The following is a 19244-nucleotide window of genomic DNA, read 5'->3' as shown; positions in this document are numbered from 1 at the left end:
ACTAAACAGACGGGATAAGGCATCAGGCTTGGTGTTCTTGCTACCCGGACGGTAAGAAATCACAAACTCGAAACGAGCGAAAAACAACGCCCAACGAGCTTGACGGGCATTAAGTCGTTTGGCAGAACGGATGTACTCAAGGTTCTTATGGTCTGTCCAAACGACAAAAGGAACGGTCGCCCCCTCCAACCACTGTCGCCATTCGCCTAGGGCTAAGCGGATGGCGAGCAGTTCACGGTTACCCACATCATAGTTGCGCTCAGATGGCGACAGGCGATGAGAAAAATAAGCGCAAGGATGAACCTTATCGTCAGACTGGAAGCGCTGGGATAGAATGGCTCCCACGCCTACCTCTGAAGCGTCAACCTCGACAATGAATTGTCTAGTGACGTCAGGAGTAACGAGGATAGGAGCGGACGTAAAACGTTCTTTTAGAAGATCAAAAGCTCCCTGGGCGGAACCGGACCACTTAAAACACGTCTTGACAGAAGTAAGAGCTGTGAGAGGGGCAGCAACTTGACCGAAATTACGAATGAAACGCCGATAGAAATTAGCGAAACCTAAAAAGCGCTGCAACTCGACACGTGACCTTGGAACGGGCCAATCACTGACAGCTTGGACCTTAGCGGAATCCATCTGAATGCCTTCAGCGGAAATAACGGAACCGAGAAAAGTAACGGAGGAGACATGAAAAGAGCACTTCTCAGCCTTTACGTAGAGACAATTCTCTAAAAGGCGCTGTAGAACACGTCGAACGTGCTGAACATGAATCTCGAGTGACGGAGAAAAAAATCAGGATATCGTCAAGATAGACAAAAACAAAAATGTTCAGCATGTCTCTCAGAACATCATTAACTAATGCCTGAAAAACAGCTGGCGCATTGGCGAGACCGAACGGCAGAACCCGGTACTCAAAATGCCCTAACGGAGTATTAAACGCCGTTTTCCACTCGTCCCCCTCTCTGATGCGCACGAGATGGTAAGCGTTACGAAGGTCCAACTTAGTAAAGCACCTGGCTCCCTGCAGAATCTCGAAGGCTGATGACATAAGGGGAAGCGGATAACGATTCTTAACCGTTATGTCATTCAGCCCTCGATAATCCACGCAGGGGCGCAGAGTACCGTCCTTCTTCTTAACAAAAAGAACCCCGCCCCGGCCGGAGAGGAAGAAGGCACTATGGTACCGGCGTCAAGAGACACAGACAAATAATCCTCGAGAGCCTTACGTTCGGGAGCCGACAGAGAGTATAGTCTACCTCGAGGAGGAGTGGTCCCCGGAAGGAGATCAATACTACAATCATACGACCGGTGAGGAGGAAGGGAGTTGGCTCGGGACCGACTGAAGACCGTGCGCAGATCATGATATTCCTCCGGCACTCCTGTCAAATCGCCAGGTTCCTCCTGAGAAGTAGGGACAGAAGAAACGGGAGGGATGGCAGACATTAAACACTTCACATGACAAGAAACGTTCCAGGATAGGATAGAATTACTAGACCAATTAATAGAAGGATTATGACATACTAGCCAGGGATGACCCAAAACAACAGGTGTAAACGGTGAACGGAAAATCAAAAAAGAAATAGTCTCACTGTGGTTACCAGATACTGTGAGGGTTAAAGGTAGTGTCTCAAATCTGATACTGGGAAGATGACTACCATCTAAGGCGAACATGGGCGTAGGCTTATCTAACTCTCTGAAAGGAATGTCATGTTTCCGAACCCATGCTTCGTCCATGAAACAACCCTCAGCCCCAGAGTCTATCAAGGCACTACATGTAGCGCCCGAACCGGTCCAGCGTAGGTGGACCGACAAAGTAGTACAGGACTTTGATGGAGAGACTTGAGTAGTTGCGCTCACCTGTAGCCCTCCGCTTACAGATGAGCTCTGGCTTTTACTGGACATGAATTAACGAAATGTCCAGCAACTCCACAATAGAGGCACAGGCGGTTGGTGATCCTCCGTTCCCTCTCCTTATTCGAGATGCGAATCCCTCCCAGCTGCATGGGCTCAGTCTCAAAGCCAGAGGGGGAGATGGTTGCGATGCGGAGCAGGGAAACACCGTTGATGCGAGCTCTCTTCCACGAGCCCGGTGACGAAGATCTACCCGTCGTTCTATGCGGATGGCGAGAGCAATCAAAGAGTCCACATCTGAAGGAACCTCCCGGGAGAGAATCTCATCCTTAACCACAGCGTGGAGTCCCTCCAGAAAACGAGCGAGCAGCGCCGGCTCGTTCCACTCACTAGAGGCAGCAAGAGTGCGAAACTCAATGGAATAATCCGTTATGGACCGTTCACCTTGGCATAAGGAAGCCAGGGCCCTAGAAGCCTCCCCACCAAAAACTGAACGGTCAAAAACCCGAATCATCTCCTCTTTAAAGTTCTGGAAATCGTTAGAGCAAACAGCCCTTGCCTCCCAGATAGCTGTGCCCCATTCTCGAGCCCGGCCAGTGAGGAGTGAAATGACGTAAGCAACCCGAGCTCTCTCTCTAGAGTATGTGTTGGGTTGGAGAGAGAACACAATCTCACACTGCGTGAGAAAGGAGCGGCACTCAGTGGGCTGCCCGGAGTAGCAAGGTGGGTTATTAACCCTAGGTTCTGGAGGCTCGGCAGGCCAGGAAGTAACAGGTGGCACGAGACGTAGACTCTGGAACTGTCCAGAGAGGTCGGAAACCTGAGCAGCCAGGTTTTCCACGGCCTGGCGAGCAGCGGACAATTCCTGCTCGTGTCTGCCGAGCATGGCTCCTTGGATCTCGACGGCAGTGTAACGAGCGTCTGAAGTCGCTGGGTCCATTCCTTGATCGGTTCCTTCTGTCATGCAGGTGAAAGAGGACCCAAACGCGACTTAACAGAAACAGAGTTTATTAATGTTCAAAACGGAATAACTGAAATCCTCTAGATTTGTAGAGGGGAAAACAACTGGAGAAGCGGCCACAGACTGCAGGTCGCTTCGGGTAGGCGCAGGCCGTAGTTGACTGAGACACCTGCTCACACGCAGCGTCTGAAGAAGGCACAAAACACGACAGGACAGGGTGATACACAATCACGGCAAAAAAACACGACAGGACAGGGCGAAACGCAATCACAGCATGGAATACAAAACAAGGAACCGATGGAACAGGAACGGATCACAAAGGAATAAATAGGGAGTCTAATCAGGGGAAAGGATCGGGAACAGGTGTGGGAAGACTAAATGATGATTAGGGGAATAGGAACAGCTGGGAGCAGGAACGGAACGACAGAGAGAAGAGAGAGCGAGAGAGTGAGAGAGGGAGGGGGAGAGAGAGGGATAGAACCAAACAAGACCAGCAGAGGGAAACGAATAGCATGGGGAGCACAGGGACAAGACATGACAATAAATGACAAACATGACACCTCTGTTGTGGAATAATTTCAGACAGTGAGAGATGACTGCTGGGCTGCTGCTTGATGCTGCTTTTGCTTCTCCTGGTAAAGGAGTTTAAATGATGAAATCCACGATATTGATTGGTCAAGACCAGTCCCCAGTTGGAGTATTATTGTCTAGTGTATTGGGGGTTTATTAATCCAATTGTGTTTCTGTTTCTTTTCATAAACAGGGGGGTGCAAGGACCAAGGGGCCTTCCTGGTCCACGTGGACCACCCGGGCCCCCAGTAAGTCCTTTGTGTTATTTATGTTACTCAGTGGCAGTGTTAACCTAATTTTAATATGAATTATTTTGTATACTGTACTATGACTGCACAATACATTAAAACCCACTTTCTATTTCCTTTGGTTTCTAGGGTCTTCCTGGTTCTCTGACATTTGTAAGTCTGCTTTACCCTTATGTTAAAACTTGACTGTGTCAGGAAGGATGAAGAGGCGTGAAAGTAAGTGTTCCAGGGTGGTCTTACTGTGTCATTTTGTCATCTCTTCCAGAGAAAGGAGGCTATTGGAGCTGCTTTCCAAGTCATTATTGATTCCCATGCTGCACTGAGGTCAGAGGTGAGTACTCTGTGAGATGATCCCTTGGGAATTCATCAATGTGGCCAGAGGATAATTGTGTGTGTTAATGTCGGTGTGTAAAATGTGGTGCACATCAAACATGGTGCCCGTTATATGGAGTTAGATGTACAAAACTGAAGTAAGTCTCTTACAAAACAATGATTATGGGCTACTGTAGGCTCCCCATATGTTGACTTTGTCTTCATACATTTTAGCACATTATCATGTGTCTGCCTTATACAGAGGCAATTTATCTCCTATTGGTGCTGTGTGACCGTTGTCCTCATTCCATTCTAGAGTTACCATGTCATGGACCTGCCCATGTTGGACCACCAGGGTACAGAGATCTTCAAGACCCTCCACTACCTCAGCACACTGATCCAGAGCCTGAAGAACCCGCTAGGCACCCACGACAACCCAGCACGCATCTGCCGAGACCTCAAGGACTGTGAACAGAGGATGAACGATGGTAAGGAAGTTGGAACTAATGTCAACTGAAAGACATGAAAAGCTGTGACATTATTTCCACAGAAAAATACAAGGTTAATTTATTCAGTTACTAGGTCCTAGGGCCAATAGTTTAACCTGCACGTGACTCTGGGCTCATATGTGCTATAACTACGGCATAAACAATACGTCTATATACCTGACGAAGCTAGTGACACCTCTTCCAAAAGCACTACATCCTTGCCATAGCCCCTCAGAACTCAGCTGTCAATATGTGTCCACTCTGGTGAAATTACATTACTCCTGTATCCAAAATCCCTTTTCACCCAGTTTATTTTCCCTCCCTTAAGGCACTTACTGGGTCGACCCAAATCTCGGCTGCTCGGCTGACACAATCGAAGTGACGTGTAACTTCAGCAGCGGCGGCCAGACCTGTCTGAAACCCATCACAGTATCCAAGGTCAGCATCAACCTCTATTGCTCTCACTATCTGGCTCATTTGAATTTCCTGTCTTTTGTGGCTTTTTGACAAGCCCTAACCTTTAAGTTCAAATAGGATTTTGGGGGATTTAGTCATCTCGGCACCTAGAACCAAATCTTGCATGCCTGCTGGTGTTTCGTCTGTCACAAGAGACTACGGATGGAATTGTAACGGTAGTTGACGTTTGTCTCTGTCTGCAGCTGGAGATTGGTGTAGGTCGCATCCAAATTAACTTCCTCCACCTCCTGAGCTCTGAGGCAGTGCAACACGTCACCATCCACTGCCTGAACGTCCCTGTGTGGGCCAACAGTTCCTCCCTGGAGCCCTCCCCCACCGCTGTGCGCTTCAAGGCTTGGAGTGGAGACATGATCCAGGCTGGAGGACTCTTAGAGCCCCACGTTGTGAGGGATGACTGCTGGGTATGTTGACCAGTCAAAGATTGCTATGCAACACGTTGCATAAATGTGCCAGTATACCATGTAATAAGGAGGCGTGAAAGTAAGTGTTCCAGGGTGGTCTTACTGTGTCATTTTGTTATTACTTATCTAACCAGAATGTAATTACCCAGTTGTACAGTGCCTTCAGAAATTATTCATACCTTTTGACTTATTTCACAATTTGTTGTGTTACAGCCTGAATAAAATAAAATTAAAATGTCTCACCCATCTACACACAACACCCCATAATGACAAAGTGAAATCATGTTTTTTTTGCCATTTTTATAAAATGTTTTGAAAATATCTAATTTATAGAAGTATTTCCATTCCCGAGTCAATACTTTGTAGAAGCAGCTTTGGCACCGATTAGACCTAAGTGTTTCTGGGTAAATCTGTAAAAGCTTTCCACACCTGGATTGTGCAACATTTGCCCATTATTATTTTAAAAAATGTTAAGCTCTGTCAAATTGGTTGTTGGTCATTGTTAGACACCAATTTTCACGTCTTCTTTCAGATTTCCAAGTAGATTTTAGTCAAAACTGTAACTCAGCCACTCAGGAACATTGTCTTCTTGGTAAGCAACTCCAGTGTATATTTGGCCTTGTGATTTAGGTTATTGTCCCACTGAAAGGTGAATTAATCTGTGTCTGGTGGAAAGCAGACTGAACCAGGTTTTCCTCTAGGATTTTGCCTGTGCTTAGCTGTATTTTGTTTAATTTTCATCCTGAAAAACTCATCAGTCCTTAATGATTACAAGCACACCTGTAACATGATACAGCCATCACTATGCTTGAAAATATGGAGAGTGGTACTCAGTAATGTGTTGAATTTGCTATATTTTTTACAGTATTACTTTAGCGCCTTGTTGCAAACAGATGTATGCCTTGGAATATTTGTTTTGTCAAGCTTCCTTCTTTTCACTCTGTCAATTACATTAGTATAATGGAGTAACTATAATGTTGTTGATCCATCAGTTTACTCCTGTCACAGCCATTCAACTCTGTAACTGTTTTAAAGTGACCATTGGCCTCATAGTGAAATCCTTGAGCGGTTTCGCTCCTCTCCGGCAACTGCGTTAGGAAGGACGCCTGTATTATTTCTGTAACTGAATGTATTGATACACCATCCAAAGTGTAACTAATAATAACCTCACCACGCTCAAAGGAATGGACAATGACTGTTTTTTTACCCATCTACCAATAGGTACCCTTCTTTCTGAGGCATTGGGGAAACAACCATGGTCTTTGTGGTTGAATCTGTGTTTGAAATTAACTGCTTGAATGAGGGACCTTACAGATAATTGTGCGTGTGTGTGTGGGGTACAGAGATGAGGTAGACATTCAAAAATCTTTTTAAACACCATTTCACACAGAGTGAGTCTGTGCAACTTGTGACTTGTTAAGCACATTTTTACTCCTGAACTTATTTAGGCTTGCCATAACAAAGGGGTTGAATATTTATTGATTAAAGATATTTCATCTTTTCATTTTCTATTAATTGGTAAAACATTAAAAAAAAAACATAATTCCACTTTGAAATGGTGACAAATCTGAATTAAATCCATTTTAAATTAAGGCTGTAACAAAATTCTGAAAAAGTCCAGGGATGTGACTGAATACTCTCAGAAGGCACTTTATTTCATATCAATCTGCAAATAGTGCAAAGCATGACCAAATACTGTTCAGCCTCTGCATTTTGTTTTATACTCATTGCTTCAATATTCAAATTGTTTTGTTCTCTTATCTCAAAGATTTACTAACCAGCAGAACTTCCTTGTCTTTCAGATCAAAGATGGCCGCTGGCACCAGACCCATTTCATCTTCCAGACCCAGGACCCCAACTTACTCCCCATCCTGAACGTGTATAACCTACCAGCCACAGAGCCTGGCTCACACTACCACCTAGAGGTGGGCCCTGTGTGCTTCCTATAGAGGCCTGTTGTTATAGAAGCCCAAAATACATTACATACACAGCCTCCTCATAGGAGTGACTTAAGGGGGATGGTGGAGGTTAGGAGGGGCTCCCTGTCCCCATATACTGGGGCTCATCAGGAGATGCAGGGCAGGTCAGGTCCCTTACCCTGCAGCATATGCTCGGACTGCAGAAACAGAAAGGGGGCACCATTGAGGGACTGACCAGGAGAAACTGCAGAGATACAATGGGGCATCTCACACTATAGTTCCTACTGCCTGCCTGAGGAGAAGATATTAAGCTTTGGCTTCTTTCAGGGACTCGTTTTACTGTTGCACAGTATGAGCCCTGAATGCCAGAGTGAGAGAAAATAATATGACAATCTCTCTTCTGACATCACACTTGGACAACGTTTTTAAATTATTCCTTTTCATGGTCTGCACTCAACATGTAATGAAAGATGTATACAGTAATAGGGAACGATTATACATGTATTAGCATGTTATGCAGTACATCTTGTTAAATGTCACACATATACATATTATTTATACATGTTACATGTATATCTTAATATAAAAGTGCAATAGACATCTCGTTCTGCAACTTTTCAAAGCAATTCAGGTTTACAGTGATCTCAAAACATTGGATATAATAGTATCACAACATTCAGGTGTAGGAATAGTTCCTATCATACATCCACAGGTGTATGCTTTCCAGCCATCTTCTCCTGCCTAGTCTGCAGATGAGGTATGAATCTACTTGTACTTGTGACTTGGTGCAGAAGAAATGCCCACCAGGCTATGAAAAACTATTGCATTCACACACACAAACATGTCTGATGTGCGTTTCCCTAGTCAAGTGAATTGAAGCTTGTAAGAGAGAGTGGATCCAGAAGAGTGTCAGTCTGTCTACCTCTCATCGAGCTATGGTGCTTTCAACTGAGAAACAGAGATGACACCTGATACCTGGTGCTAAAATAATTAACCGACTCCCGTGGTGGGTCTTGTTTAATCTTCACAGAATATATCTACATGCCTTTTATACTTCAGAAGGGAATATTTTTTTATACATTACGAATGCAAGTCATTTTTAAAAATCAAACTCACTTTTCAAGCTAACAAAACAGCGTTTTCCCCCTGCATCATCATTGTATCCCTTTGTCCGAGTCTGAAGCTATTATTGAAGATTTAGGTCTTGTTTTTATTACTTGTTGAATGTATATAATTATGCAAAGCTTTTTGTTGTATACAGTGGATCCCAACATGCTAATTTATGTTATTTAATGTCCATGGGTTTTGCGACTTTGTCATCTATTACCCTTCCCATCATCAGAGCATTTGTTATTTTGCATACATTTGGGGCTTCATGGATCTTGTTATATTTTTTCTTCTTCAAAACTGTACTGTATTTGGACCGTTTAATGCTTTTACACTTACTGTTTTACACCTTATTGTTGACCATGTTTGTGATACTCTACAGACAACCAACCATGAACTCAGAATACCTCTCATCACACCAACCATAAACTCAGAATACCTCTCATCACACAACTCAGAGCCCTCCATTTGCATTTATTTCATTACTTTAACACATCTGAGTCAGACAGCAGATTTTTGTTTTAGGTTAAGGGATAGATGTTAGTGGTTATAATGCTCATTCATTCATCTTTGCAGATCCTCTGTCTGCTTCAAAATATTGCAGCTTCTAGTTTTCACTTTCCTTTTCTTCAACATTCAGGTGTTCAATAAATATTTGAAACCCAAGAAGACCATTGTGTTTTAACATTTTAAATTGTTAGCTACAAAGACACCTTGAACGGAGTTAGTTTTCAATAAAAGTTGTCAATAAAATATTGAATTCATTATTGTCATAGTGCATACACCGAGGATTTTTGTTGTTGTAAAATAGCTAATGTATTATTGCAACTGAAATATGAAAAGTTTTCCCTTTTAAAGTGTAAAACTTCTTACACTTCACATCTTCACCACAAGGGCACTCATGTTCCAGTTTGAAACCCAATCTCCCATCTAAGCGTACAGTCATCTAATTGAACACAGAAGAATTAAAGGATCTTGACATGATTTCACTTTTATAGCATACTAGGGCATACCATACATTTCATTATATTCTGTCTAGACTCAAAATATATATTTTTTAAATGACACAAACCAAGGGAGACAGTTCAGGTTTGTATCGGCTGCCAGTCAATGATCATGTCACAGGATATTATCTTGGACACATGGCGTGGCGCCCCCCATCCACAGGTAGGTTGACCCCGGTAATGAAGGTGGCAGCATCTGACGCCAGGAAGGCTATGGCATGGGCCACCTCCTCCACCTCACCTGGTCTCCCCAGGGCATGGGTCTGCTTACACTTCTCAAGGAACTGAAGGGGGAGGAGAAAGGAAAATGGAGAGAAAGAGAGACGGGGTAGGAGAGAGCAAGTGAGTGCGTTCGGAGAGACAGAAAGATATTGCATTATAACTAGATGACTGACAACATTCTCTGTCATATAGTAAGCCATGAGCTCTCTAAACATTGACATTTTACAATATACAGTACATACATTTTAGAACGCCATCCAGTGAACACAACCTTGTAAAACAATGTGTTTAGGTCCCTGTATAACATAGTAGGTTACCTGAGCATACTGCTCCTCATCCAGGCCTGCTCTCCTGTGGACATCTGTTATGATCACACCAGGACTGGAAGGGGAAAGACAACAGAGAAAGAGAGAGAGATCAATATGGTCGTAATAACTACATAACAAATAATAATTAAGTATCAAAACAGACTTGACATACCAGACAGAGTTCACTCGCACCTGCTTCGGCGCTAGCTCTGGGAAAAATATGAGTCGTATGAGTATCTCCTTTATTTTCACCCACTAATAATAATAAATATTACAGAAAATAGAATGAAAAGTGAATGGGAGAAAAACAAAATCATTCTTACCAAGTGCTATGCATCGCGTGAATTGGTCAATAGCGGACTTGGACATACAATAGGCAAGGACACCTGGGAACTAGAAACAAATGTACAATTGTGTGCATCAGAAATCATACTGGAATAGTGTCACAGGTGGGATCTGAAGCTCAGTCTCCTGTTTGGGCATCCAACATCTTAACCATAAGGCTAGGAATACATTTCCATTTCGGGCAGGTGACACTGATTATTATTATTTTTTGTCAGAGGCAGGGCTACCTCATCAAGAGAGCATGAGCCTGACTTACCTCCGCTACAAAAGAATGACAAGGAAACACACACAAACACCCGATGGTCTGGTAATACTCACTGATCGTTGCCCGTTGACACTGGACACATTGACAATAGAACCCTTAGTCCTGATGAGGTGGGGCACACACAGCTGAGTCAGATGGTACACTGATCTATGGAATAACAAAAACATTCAGAAAGAAAGGGGGGGGCAGTCCAAGTAGAGATGTAGTGTCTGAAAAATACTGACATGGTCTTCTCGTACATGATTTTGCATAACAATGCACTGCAATTAATAAAACACAGAACATAGATTTCAGGCTTCATCTAATGAAAGCTTCTTTTTTAGTTTGTGGTGCCCTAGATACGTCATTCAAGGCCCTATGTTACATATAATCTTCAGTCTATCATGAAGTCTATTCTTCAGGGTATTATAGGTCTGCAAATCCTACCTGACGTTGACGTTCATGACCTTGTCATACTGAGCCAGGTCACCTGTCTCAATGCTGCCCATGGCCAAAATGCCAGCGCTATTGATCAGCACATCCAGCCGGCCAAAGTGGGCAATGGTCAGTTCCACTGTCTTCTTTACGGTGTCCTCGTTGGTCAGGTCCCCTGGTACAAGCAAGGGCTGGTGGGCAGCAATGGATAGATCATGTTACTCATGCATCACTTTTGTTAGTGTGGTACTGTCATAATACAGATATTGTAATTAGGGGGGGTTGATATAGCTCGCCAAGAGAACTAGTGGGCGGATTTGACCAAGGTAAAGACAGTTTCAGGTTGGATATTTGACGGATATTCACGCTTCCAAACCGCAAAATAGCTTTCAAACCACTAGAGCCACAGGCTCCAAATAAGTGACATGATGTTGTAAAAATTGCGCACAACATTGCACAGGTCTTATTTTCACAATTTGGACATTTATTAGCATTAACGTGGAAATGTGAGCAGCATTTTGTATTCCTAATTTAATTAGTTAGGCAGCGTAAAAAGTACAAACTTTTTTTTTTTACATTTGAATTTCAATAGCTCCTTGGACATGTCTCAAACAAGGTTTAGAATGTCCACTGACTACCCTCCTATATTGCACACCCTTTAGTTTGTCCATTGTCATTTCACATGTTTTTACATAAATTTTGTAAACTTCAGAATTTCAATAGCTCCTTGGTCATGTGACCTAGTGACTTCAAACAAGGTCCAGAATGTCAAAACAGTGGGCCTGAACATTGCACACCCTTTTGTTTGTCCATTTTCATCTCACATGATTTTACATTAATGTGCCTGCTCTGCCCCCCTGAAGGACTGTGTCACTTACACACCTATTCACTTGTGCCTTCCTGACCTCCAGGCAGACCCCCATTGACCTGGTGACTCCTGGCCTCTAGGCTTACACTCCCTGCCCACCTTCTCCCTGGGCCTGAGAGTGTATAGCTTATTCCCTGGAACTACAGACCTCCAGGCCTACTCTCCCTACCTGGTCAACACCGCTCTCCCTTGGCCTTAGAATATAGCTTACTCCCTGGAATTGCTAAGATGTCTATTGTCCCGCTGTCAGGAACCACGTGCACCTGGTAACCCGAAACAGGCTCTTGGCACCTGGTAATTTGAAACAGGCTCTTGGCACCTGGTAATTTGAAACAGGCTCTGTGCTCCTGGTAACCCACCCAAGTCCCCACTCCAACCTCCATGGCCTGAGTCCGGCCGCCCCTGCTTGGAATCTGAGTGCCCCCCCCCGCCTTGATGGAGGCCTCCTTGTGCACCTGGTAACCTGAAATAAGCTCTGGGCACCTGGTGAGCTGCCCGCTTTTATCCACTCAGAGACAAAGTCCCCAACCCAACCTCCACAGCCTGAGTGCTGCCCCCAGTCCGAGTCCGGCCGCTCCTGCTCAGACTGAGTGCCCCCCGCCTTGGGGGAGGCCTCCTCGTGCACCTGGTAACCTTTTGACTTCCACAGCGAGTCCCAACCTGACTCACAGTCCCACCAGAGGACGGGCGACGACCACCACCTAGCCCCCAACCTATCCAGAGCCCCATGTCAATGTCTTATGCCTTCTGCCCACCTGCCTGGGCTCTCTCACACTCTCTCACACTGTGTCTGGCCCTTCTCCGTGGACCTGGTAAACCTTAAGTAAAGGAGGAGGATGGTGGAGGAAGATGCCTTCTGTCCCCGACAAATGCTTGGATCGAGGGCTGACTTTCAATAGATCGCAGCGAGTAAGCTGCTCTGCTACGTATTAAACCATGACCCAGAATCAGGTCGTCTACGAGTGATCAACGCTTGGTGAATTCTGATTCACAATGATAGGAAGAGCCGACATCGAAGGATCGAAAAGCCAGGTCACTATAAAAGCTAGGCCGCCACAAGCCAGTTATCACTGTGTTAACATTTGATCCCTCCTGCATAAAAGCCAAAAATTCAGAAGGATCGTGAGGCCCCGATTTCACGGTCTGTATTCATACTGAAAGTCAAGATGAAGCGAGCTTTAGCCCTTCTTCTCCACGGGAAGTTTATGTCCTCACTAAGCTCGCCTTAGGACACCTGCATTACTGTTTGACAGGTGCACCTCCCCAGTCAAACTCCCCACCTGCCAGAGGCTGTTCACCTTGGAGACCTGCTACGGATATGGGTACGGCCTGGCGTAAGATTTACACACTCTCCCCTGGATTTTCAAGGGCCAGGGAGAGCTCACCGGACGGCACCGAAACCACAACGCTTTCCAGGGCTTGGGCCCCTCTCTCGGGGCAAACCTATTCCAGGGAACCCTGCACGTCACAAACAAAAGAGAACTCTCCCCGGGGCTCCGCCAGCTTCTCAGGGATCGGTCGCGTTACCTCACTGGATGCCTCGCGGCGCCCGTTTCCACCAGTTTGTTGACATTCTGAAAGTAGTTTGAGTCCAGTAGGTCACATGACCAAAGAGCTATTGAATTACAAAGTTCATGTAAAATCATGTGAGATGAAAATGGACAAACTAAAGGGTGTGCAATGTGTACGTCCACTGAGTGTACATTCTGAACCTTGTTTGTAGTCAGTAGGTCACATGACCAAGGAACTATTGAAATGTTACATTTGGAAAAATTAATTTAAAATCGTGTGAGATGAAAAAGGTGTGCAATATAGAAGGGTAGTCAGTGGACATTCTGAACCTTGTTTGATGTCAGGACAATTGAAATTCAAAAATTTAAATAAATAATTTAAAATAGTGCGAGATGTAAATCCACCAAAAAAAAGTGTTAGCTAGAACCCGTTTTTAAAGTTTTAGGAGCAATGGCTATGTTAACTGCTGTTCGTGGACGTAAGGAAAGCTACAGGCGAATATCCAACCGGAGTCTATACCTTGGTGCGGATTTTGCACATTTTGATTTAGACCATTCTACTATAGTGACAACTCACCCACCTGGGCAGAAAGACTGAATGTAGAACGTTATAGTTAGCTACTCTGTAACAAATACTACACCATGTCAGCGTAAATGATCTGTTACTTTGTATCAACATGACAATGACATGAATTGCACACTGGACTGTACCTCCGCAGCACCCAGGTCCGTGCACTGTTTTGCTATGTTGGTGAGGTTTTCCACGTCGCGCCCGTTCAATGCGAGCAAGGCACCAAGTTTAGCGAACATGATGCTTGTCCCTGCCCCGATGCCCGAGCTGGCACCTGTGATCAAAGTCACTTTGTCTTTCAAAGATGATACCTAAACAGACAAAAAAAAAGAATGTAAACAAAAACAGTAAGGTCCTGTGAAGATTCCATTTCGATATACTGCTTGCGGCGAGTTTACAACAGATTTAAGCAAACAGATAAGGCAATAGGCAGCGTTTGACAGTGTGCTAATTTAACATGAGCATGCACAAAAAAGTCTGACTCACCTTAAATCCTTCCCCTGAAGCCATAACGGCTTTTAAATGACTACAACCAGGTTTAAATCTGTAAAATCGGTCAAGTTCACTCCTGGCAGTGTTAAGCAACTCCGTCCCAAGTTATTTACGCGATTTTCTGACGTCATCAAAATGAGACTGAAATAAATGGCAGAATGTAGTTTTCTTGATGGATTTCACAAACGAAGGCGATTCAAGTTTATCATCATGATGGAAAAATTAAAACACACACTTTATTATAAATACTTTATTTGGTACAAAATGTAAAACACAAGTAATATTTCAAACCAAAATAATATTATTGGACTAACAGAGCTACAAGCATTGATTTAACGAATGTGCTTAGAATCATAGCGTGTGTGTTGGCCCAATAGCAGACCTCTAGCTCAAAACATAGAAGCTAAAAACTGATTTTCATAGTTTCTTGTTCATTCTCCAATCAGAACGTTCTGCTGATTATGGATGTAGCTTCGGGCGCGGGATATGTACGATTTGATTTATTTGACAAAATAAAAAAACATAATACAACCTCATGTGGATACAATGCATTTAAAAATCATAGAGGATAACACAAAAACATTTTTAAACTTCTTTCCATTGTGGTATTCTTGTTATATCTCAGACTGGCCAATAAAAATAAAAGATTAAGATGGGCAAAAGTACACAGACACTGGACAGAGGAACTCTGCCTCCCGCTCCTCTTTCTATTCTGGTTAGCGCCAGTTTGTGCTGTTCTGTGAAGGGTGTAGTACACAGCGCTGTACGATATCTTCAGTTTCTTGGCAATTTCTTGCATGGAAAAGCTATAATTTCTGAGATCAAGAATAGACTGATAAGTTCCAGAGGAAAGTTATTTGTTTCTGTCCATTTTGAGCCTGTAATCGAACCCACAGATTCTGATGCTCCAGACACTCAACTAGTCTAAAGAATGCCAGTTGTATTGCTTCTTTAATCAGACAACAGTTTTCAGCTGTGCTAACATAATTGCAAAAGGGTTTTCTATTTATCAATTTGCATTTTAAAACAATAAACTTGGATTAGCTAACACAACGTGCCATTGGAACACAGGGGTGATGGTTGTTGATAATGGGCCTCTGTACGCCTATGTAGATATTCCATAAAAAACCTGCAGTTTCCACCTACAATAGTAATTTACAACATTAACAATGTCTACACTATATTTCTCATCAATTTGATGTTATTTTAATGGACCAAAAAAATAGCTTTTCTTTCAAAAACAAGGACATTTCCAAGTGACCCCAAACTTTTGAACGGTAGTGTATATGGAGACAGCACGTGGAGACTTGCAAGATGATGTTACAGGGCTCGATACTGATGTATCTGAATGGAGAGAGACCTGGCACTCTGCATTAACATTTTACTTGACACAACCTTTACTTGTATTGTCTTTTTTATGATTCAATTGAATGGTATCATTCTATATGGGGAGGGAGAAACCCTGTGTAATTCTATGATAAGGAAACTCCTGTTGTATAAAGGACACCACACAGCAAGGTATGGCCACTCTGACATGTTTGTCAAGGTAGCCACATTACCACCAGACAAAATGTAGACAGAAGCAGTGTTCTGCTAATATAACAATGTGCACCTTTCATCTTTCCTGGTCCCAGGGACCAGCCGATACAGATACTGTGCCTATGGTATTATGTAACGGTTTGTTAATTCTACATGGACCTGTTACTACATTTGAATATCTACATAAATTATCATATTCTCATATTACTCTGTGCTTCTACATCTGCATTGCTTGCTGTTTGGGGTTTTCTACATCTGCTCATGTAAAAAGGGCTTTATAAATCAATTATTCAAAGGTCATTTGCTGTCATTTGATTGCTGTTTTGTGTCATCTTGTGTTTGATTGTTGTGTTGCTGTGATCAGGGCACCATTGTGAATGAGACCCTGATCTCAATGTTTTTTTTCCCCTGAATAAATAAAGAATGAATAAATAACAAAAATCTTCCCCCGGCATCTCACCATACATCTTCCTGTAATTATTAACCTGCAGGAGGTTTGTTTGTTGTGATTGAGTGGGGGGAAACTGCTGCAGGGGAAGATGGGTGTGCATTGGTGGTGTCAAAAAACACCCACATCAAACCACACCCCAAGCTAACTCACGTTTGGCTTCTGTCACAGCCGCCAGCATTTCATGAGGAGCAAGCTAAAAAGATTGAGGCCAAATCAGCGTAATTTCCATTCTGAGAGCGTTAATAAAGCCTCCCAGGAAAACTTTCAAGGAACCAGAGTCAAATGTTCTCAGAACCTTCTTGCAACTTAAAAATAAACATTCTCAGAACAGGCAAAACGTTCACTTCTATTACCAGTCAGGAGTATATGGCTTCGTTCCCACCACCAGTGTGAAACCAACTCCACAACTTCCAAGGAACCAAATGTGTTAGCTGATACAGCTACTCCAAGTAGAAGCACGCTCTTTCAACTTGCTTGTAGTCTTGTTTTCTCCATACATTTTCCCTGACATCCACAAGTACTTGTTACATTTTGAATGCTTAGCACGACAGGAAGATTGTTCAATTCACACACTTAGAGAACATCCCTGGTCACCGCTACTGCCTCTGATCTGGCGGACTCACAAAAACACATGCTTTGTTTGTAAATTATGTCTGAGTGTTGAAATGTGCCCCCGGCTATCCATAAATAAATAAAACAAGAAAATTGTCATGCAGGTGAAAGAGGACCCAAAAGCGACTTAACAGAAACAGAGTTTATTTAAGTCCAAACAGGGAATAACAGAAATCCTCTAGTCTGTAGAGGGGAATAACTGGAGAAGCGGCCACAGACTGCAGGTCGCTTTTCGGGTAGGCGCAGGCCGTAGTAGACAGAGACACCTGCTCACACGCAGCATCTGATGAAGGCAAAAAACACGACAGGACAGGGCGATACACAATCACAGCAAAAACACGACAGGACAGGGCGAAACGCAATCACAGCATGGTGAATACTAAACAAGGAACCGACGGGACAGGAACGGAACACAAAGGAATAAATAGGGACTCTAATCAGGGGAAAGGATCGGGAACAGGTGTGGGAAGACTAAATGATGATTAGGGAATAGGAACAGCTGGGAGCAGGAACGGAACGATAGAGAGAAGAGAGAGCGAGAGAGTGAGAGGGGAGGGGGAGAGAGAGGGATAGAAAGAGGGAAAGAACCCAATAAGACCAGCAGAGGGAAACGAACAGAATGGGGAGCACAGGGACAAGACATGATAATAAATGACAAACATGACAGTACCCCCCACTCACCGAGCGCCTCCTGGCGCACTCGAGGAGGAATCCTGGCGGCAACGGAGGAAATCATCGATGAGTGAACGGTCCAGCACGTCCCGAGACGGAACCCAACTCCTCTCCTCAGGACCGTAACCCTCCCAATCCACTAAGTATTGGTGACCCCGTCCCCGAGAACGCATGTCCATGATCTTATGTACCTTGTAAATAGGTGCGCTCTCGACAAGGACGGGAGGGGGAGGGAAGACGAACGGGGGTGCGAAGAAAGGGCTTAACACAGGAGACATGGAAGACAGGATGGACGCGACGAAGATGTCGCGGAAGAAGCAGTCGCACAGCGACAGGATTGACGACCTGGGAGACACGGAACGGACCAATGAACCGCGGAGTCAACTTACGAGAAGCTGTCGTAAGAGGAAGGTTGCGAGTGGAAAGCCACACTCTCTGGCCGCAACAATACCTTGGACTCTTAATCCTGCGTTTATTGGCGGCTCTCACCGTCTGTGCCCTGTAACGGCAAAGTGCAGACCTCACCCTCCTCCAGGTGCGCTCACAACGTTGGACAAACGCTTGAGCGGAGGGAACGCTGGACTCGGCAAGCTGGGATGAGAACAGAGGAGGCTGGTAACCCAGACTACTCTGAAACGGAGATAACCCGGTAGCAGACGAAGGAAGCGAATTGTGAGCGTATTCTGCCCAGGGGAGCTGTTCTGCCCAAGACGCAGGGTTTCTGAAAGAAAGGCTGCGTAGTATGCGACCAATCGTCTGATTGGCCCTCTCTGCTTGACCGTTAGACTGGGGATGAAACCCGGAAGAGAGACTGACGGCCGCACCAATCAAACGACAGAACTCCCTCCAAAACTGTGACGTGAATTGCGGGCCTCTGTCTGAAACGGCGTCTAACGGGAGGCCATGAATTCTGAATACATTCTCAATAATGATTTGTGCCGTCTCCTTAGCGGAAGGAAGTTTAGCGAGGGGAATGAAATGTGCCGCCTTAGAGAACCTATCGACAACCGTCAGAATCACAGTCTTCCCCGCAGACAAAGGCAGACCGGTAATGAAGTCTAAGGCAATGTGAGACCATGGTCGAGAAGGAATGGGGAGCGGTCTGAGACGACCGGCAGGAGGAGAGTTACCCGACTTAGTCTGCGCGCAGTCCGAACAAGCAGCCACGAAACGGCGCGTGTCACGCTCCTGAGTCGGCCACCAAAAGCGCTGGCGAATAGACGCAAGAGTGCCTCGAACACCGGGATGACCAGCTAACTTGGCAGAGTGAGCCCACTGAAGAACAGCCAGACGAGTGGAAACAGGAACGAAAAGGAGGTTACTAGGACAAGCGCGCGGCGACGCAGTGTGCGTGAGTGCTTGCTTAACCTGTCTTTCAATTCCCCAGACTGTTAACCCGACAACACGCCCATAAGGAAGAATCCCCTCGGGATCAGTAGAAGCCACAGAAGAACTAAACAGACGGGATAAGGCATCAGGCTTGGTGTTCTTGCTACCCGGACGGTAAGAAATCACAAACTCGAAACGAGCGAAAAACAACGCCCAACGAGCTTGACGGGCATTAAGTCGTTTGGCAGAACGGATGTACTCAAGGTTCTTATGGTCTGTCCAAACGACAAAAGGAACGGTCGCCCCC

The 19244-nt window shown here is 44.6% G+C and overlaps 2 protein-coding genes across 2 annotated transcripts in view; one reads left to right on the top strand and one right to left on the bottom strand.

Moving 5' to 3' along the window:
* Positions 1-9087, top strand: part of col27a1b (collagen, type XXVII, alpha 1b) — a 167452-nt gene extending 158365 nt beyond the window's left edge. Inside the window, exons 54-60 of the mRNA XM_046346768.1 lie at positions 3577-3630; positions 3760-3783; positions 3896-3961; positions 4259-4430; positions 4759-4868; positions 5090-5308; positions 7111-9087. Of these exons, the coding sequence (XP_046202724.1) occupies positions 3577-3630; positions 3760-3783; positions 3896-3961; positions 4259-4430; positions 4759-4868; positions 5090-5308; positions 7111-7257 (792 nt within the window). The 3' untranslated portion in view covers positions 7258-9087. The remainder of the gene's footprint in view (positions 1-3576; positions 3631-3759; positions 3784-3895; positions 3962-4258; positions 4431-4758; positions 4869-5089; positions 5309-7110) is intronic.
* A 218-nt stretch (positions 9088-9305) lies between these two features.
* On the bottom strand, positions 9306-14460 carry zgc:101858 (uncharacterized protein LOC449555 homolog). The gene is made up of 8 exons (XM_046346770.1): positions 14329-14460; positions 13983-14153; positions 10905-11083; positions 10532-10625; positions 10192-10261; positions 10041-10077; positions 9878-9941; positions 9306-9622 (listed from the first exon to the last, which is right to left on the bottom strand). The coding sequence occupies exons 1-8, from the start codon at positions 14350-14352 to the stop codon at positions 9464-9466; spliced, it is 798 nt and encodes a 265-aa protein (XP_046202726.1). The 5' UTR covers positions 14353-14460; the 3' UTR covers positions 9306-9463.
* Between the last annotated feature and the right edge of the window lie 4784 nt (positions 14461-19244).

Source organism: Oncorhynchus gorbuscha, linkage group LG04 (assembly GCF_021184085.1).
Source record: "Oncorhynchus gorbuscha isolate QuinsamMale2020 ecotype Even-year linkage group LG04, OgorEven_v1.0, whole genome shotgun sequence".
Taxonomy (NCBI): Eukaryota; Metazoa; Chordata; class Actinopteri; order Salmoniformes; family Salmonidae; genus Oncorhynchus; species Oncorhynchus gorbuscha.
Note: the sequence above shows the minus strand (reverse complement) of the source record. Positions and strands in the feature narration are given on the sequence as shown.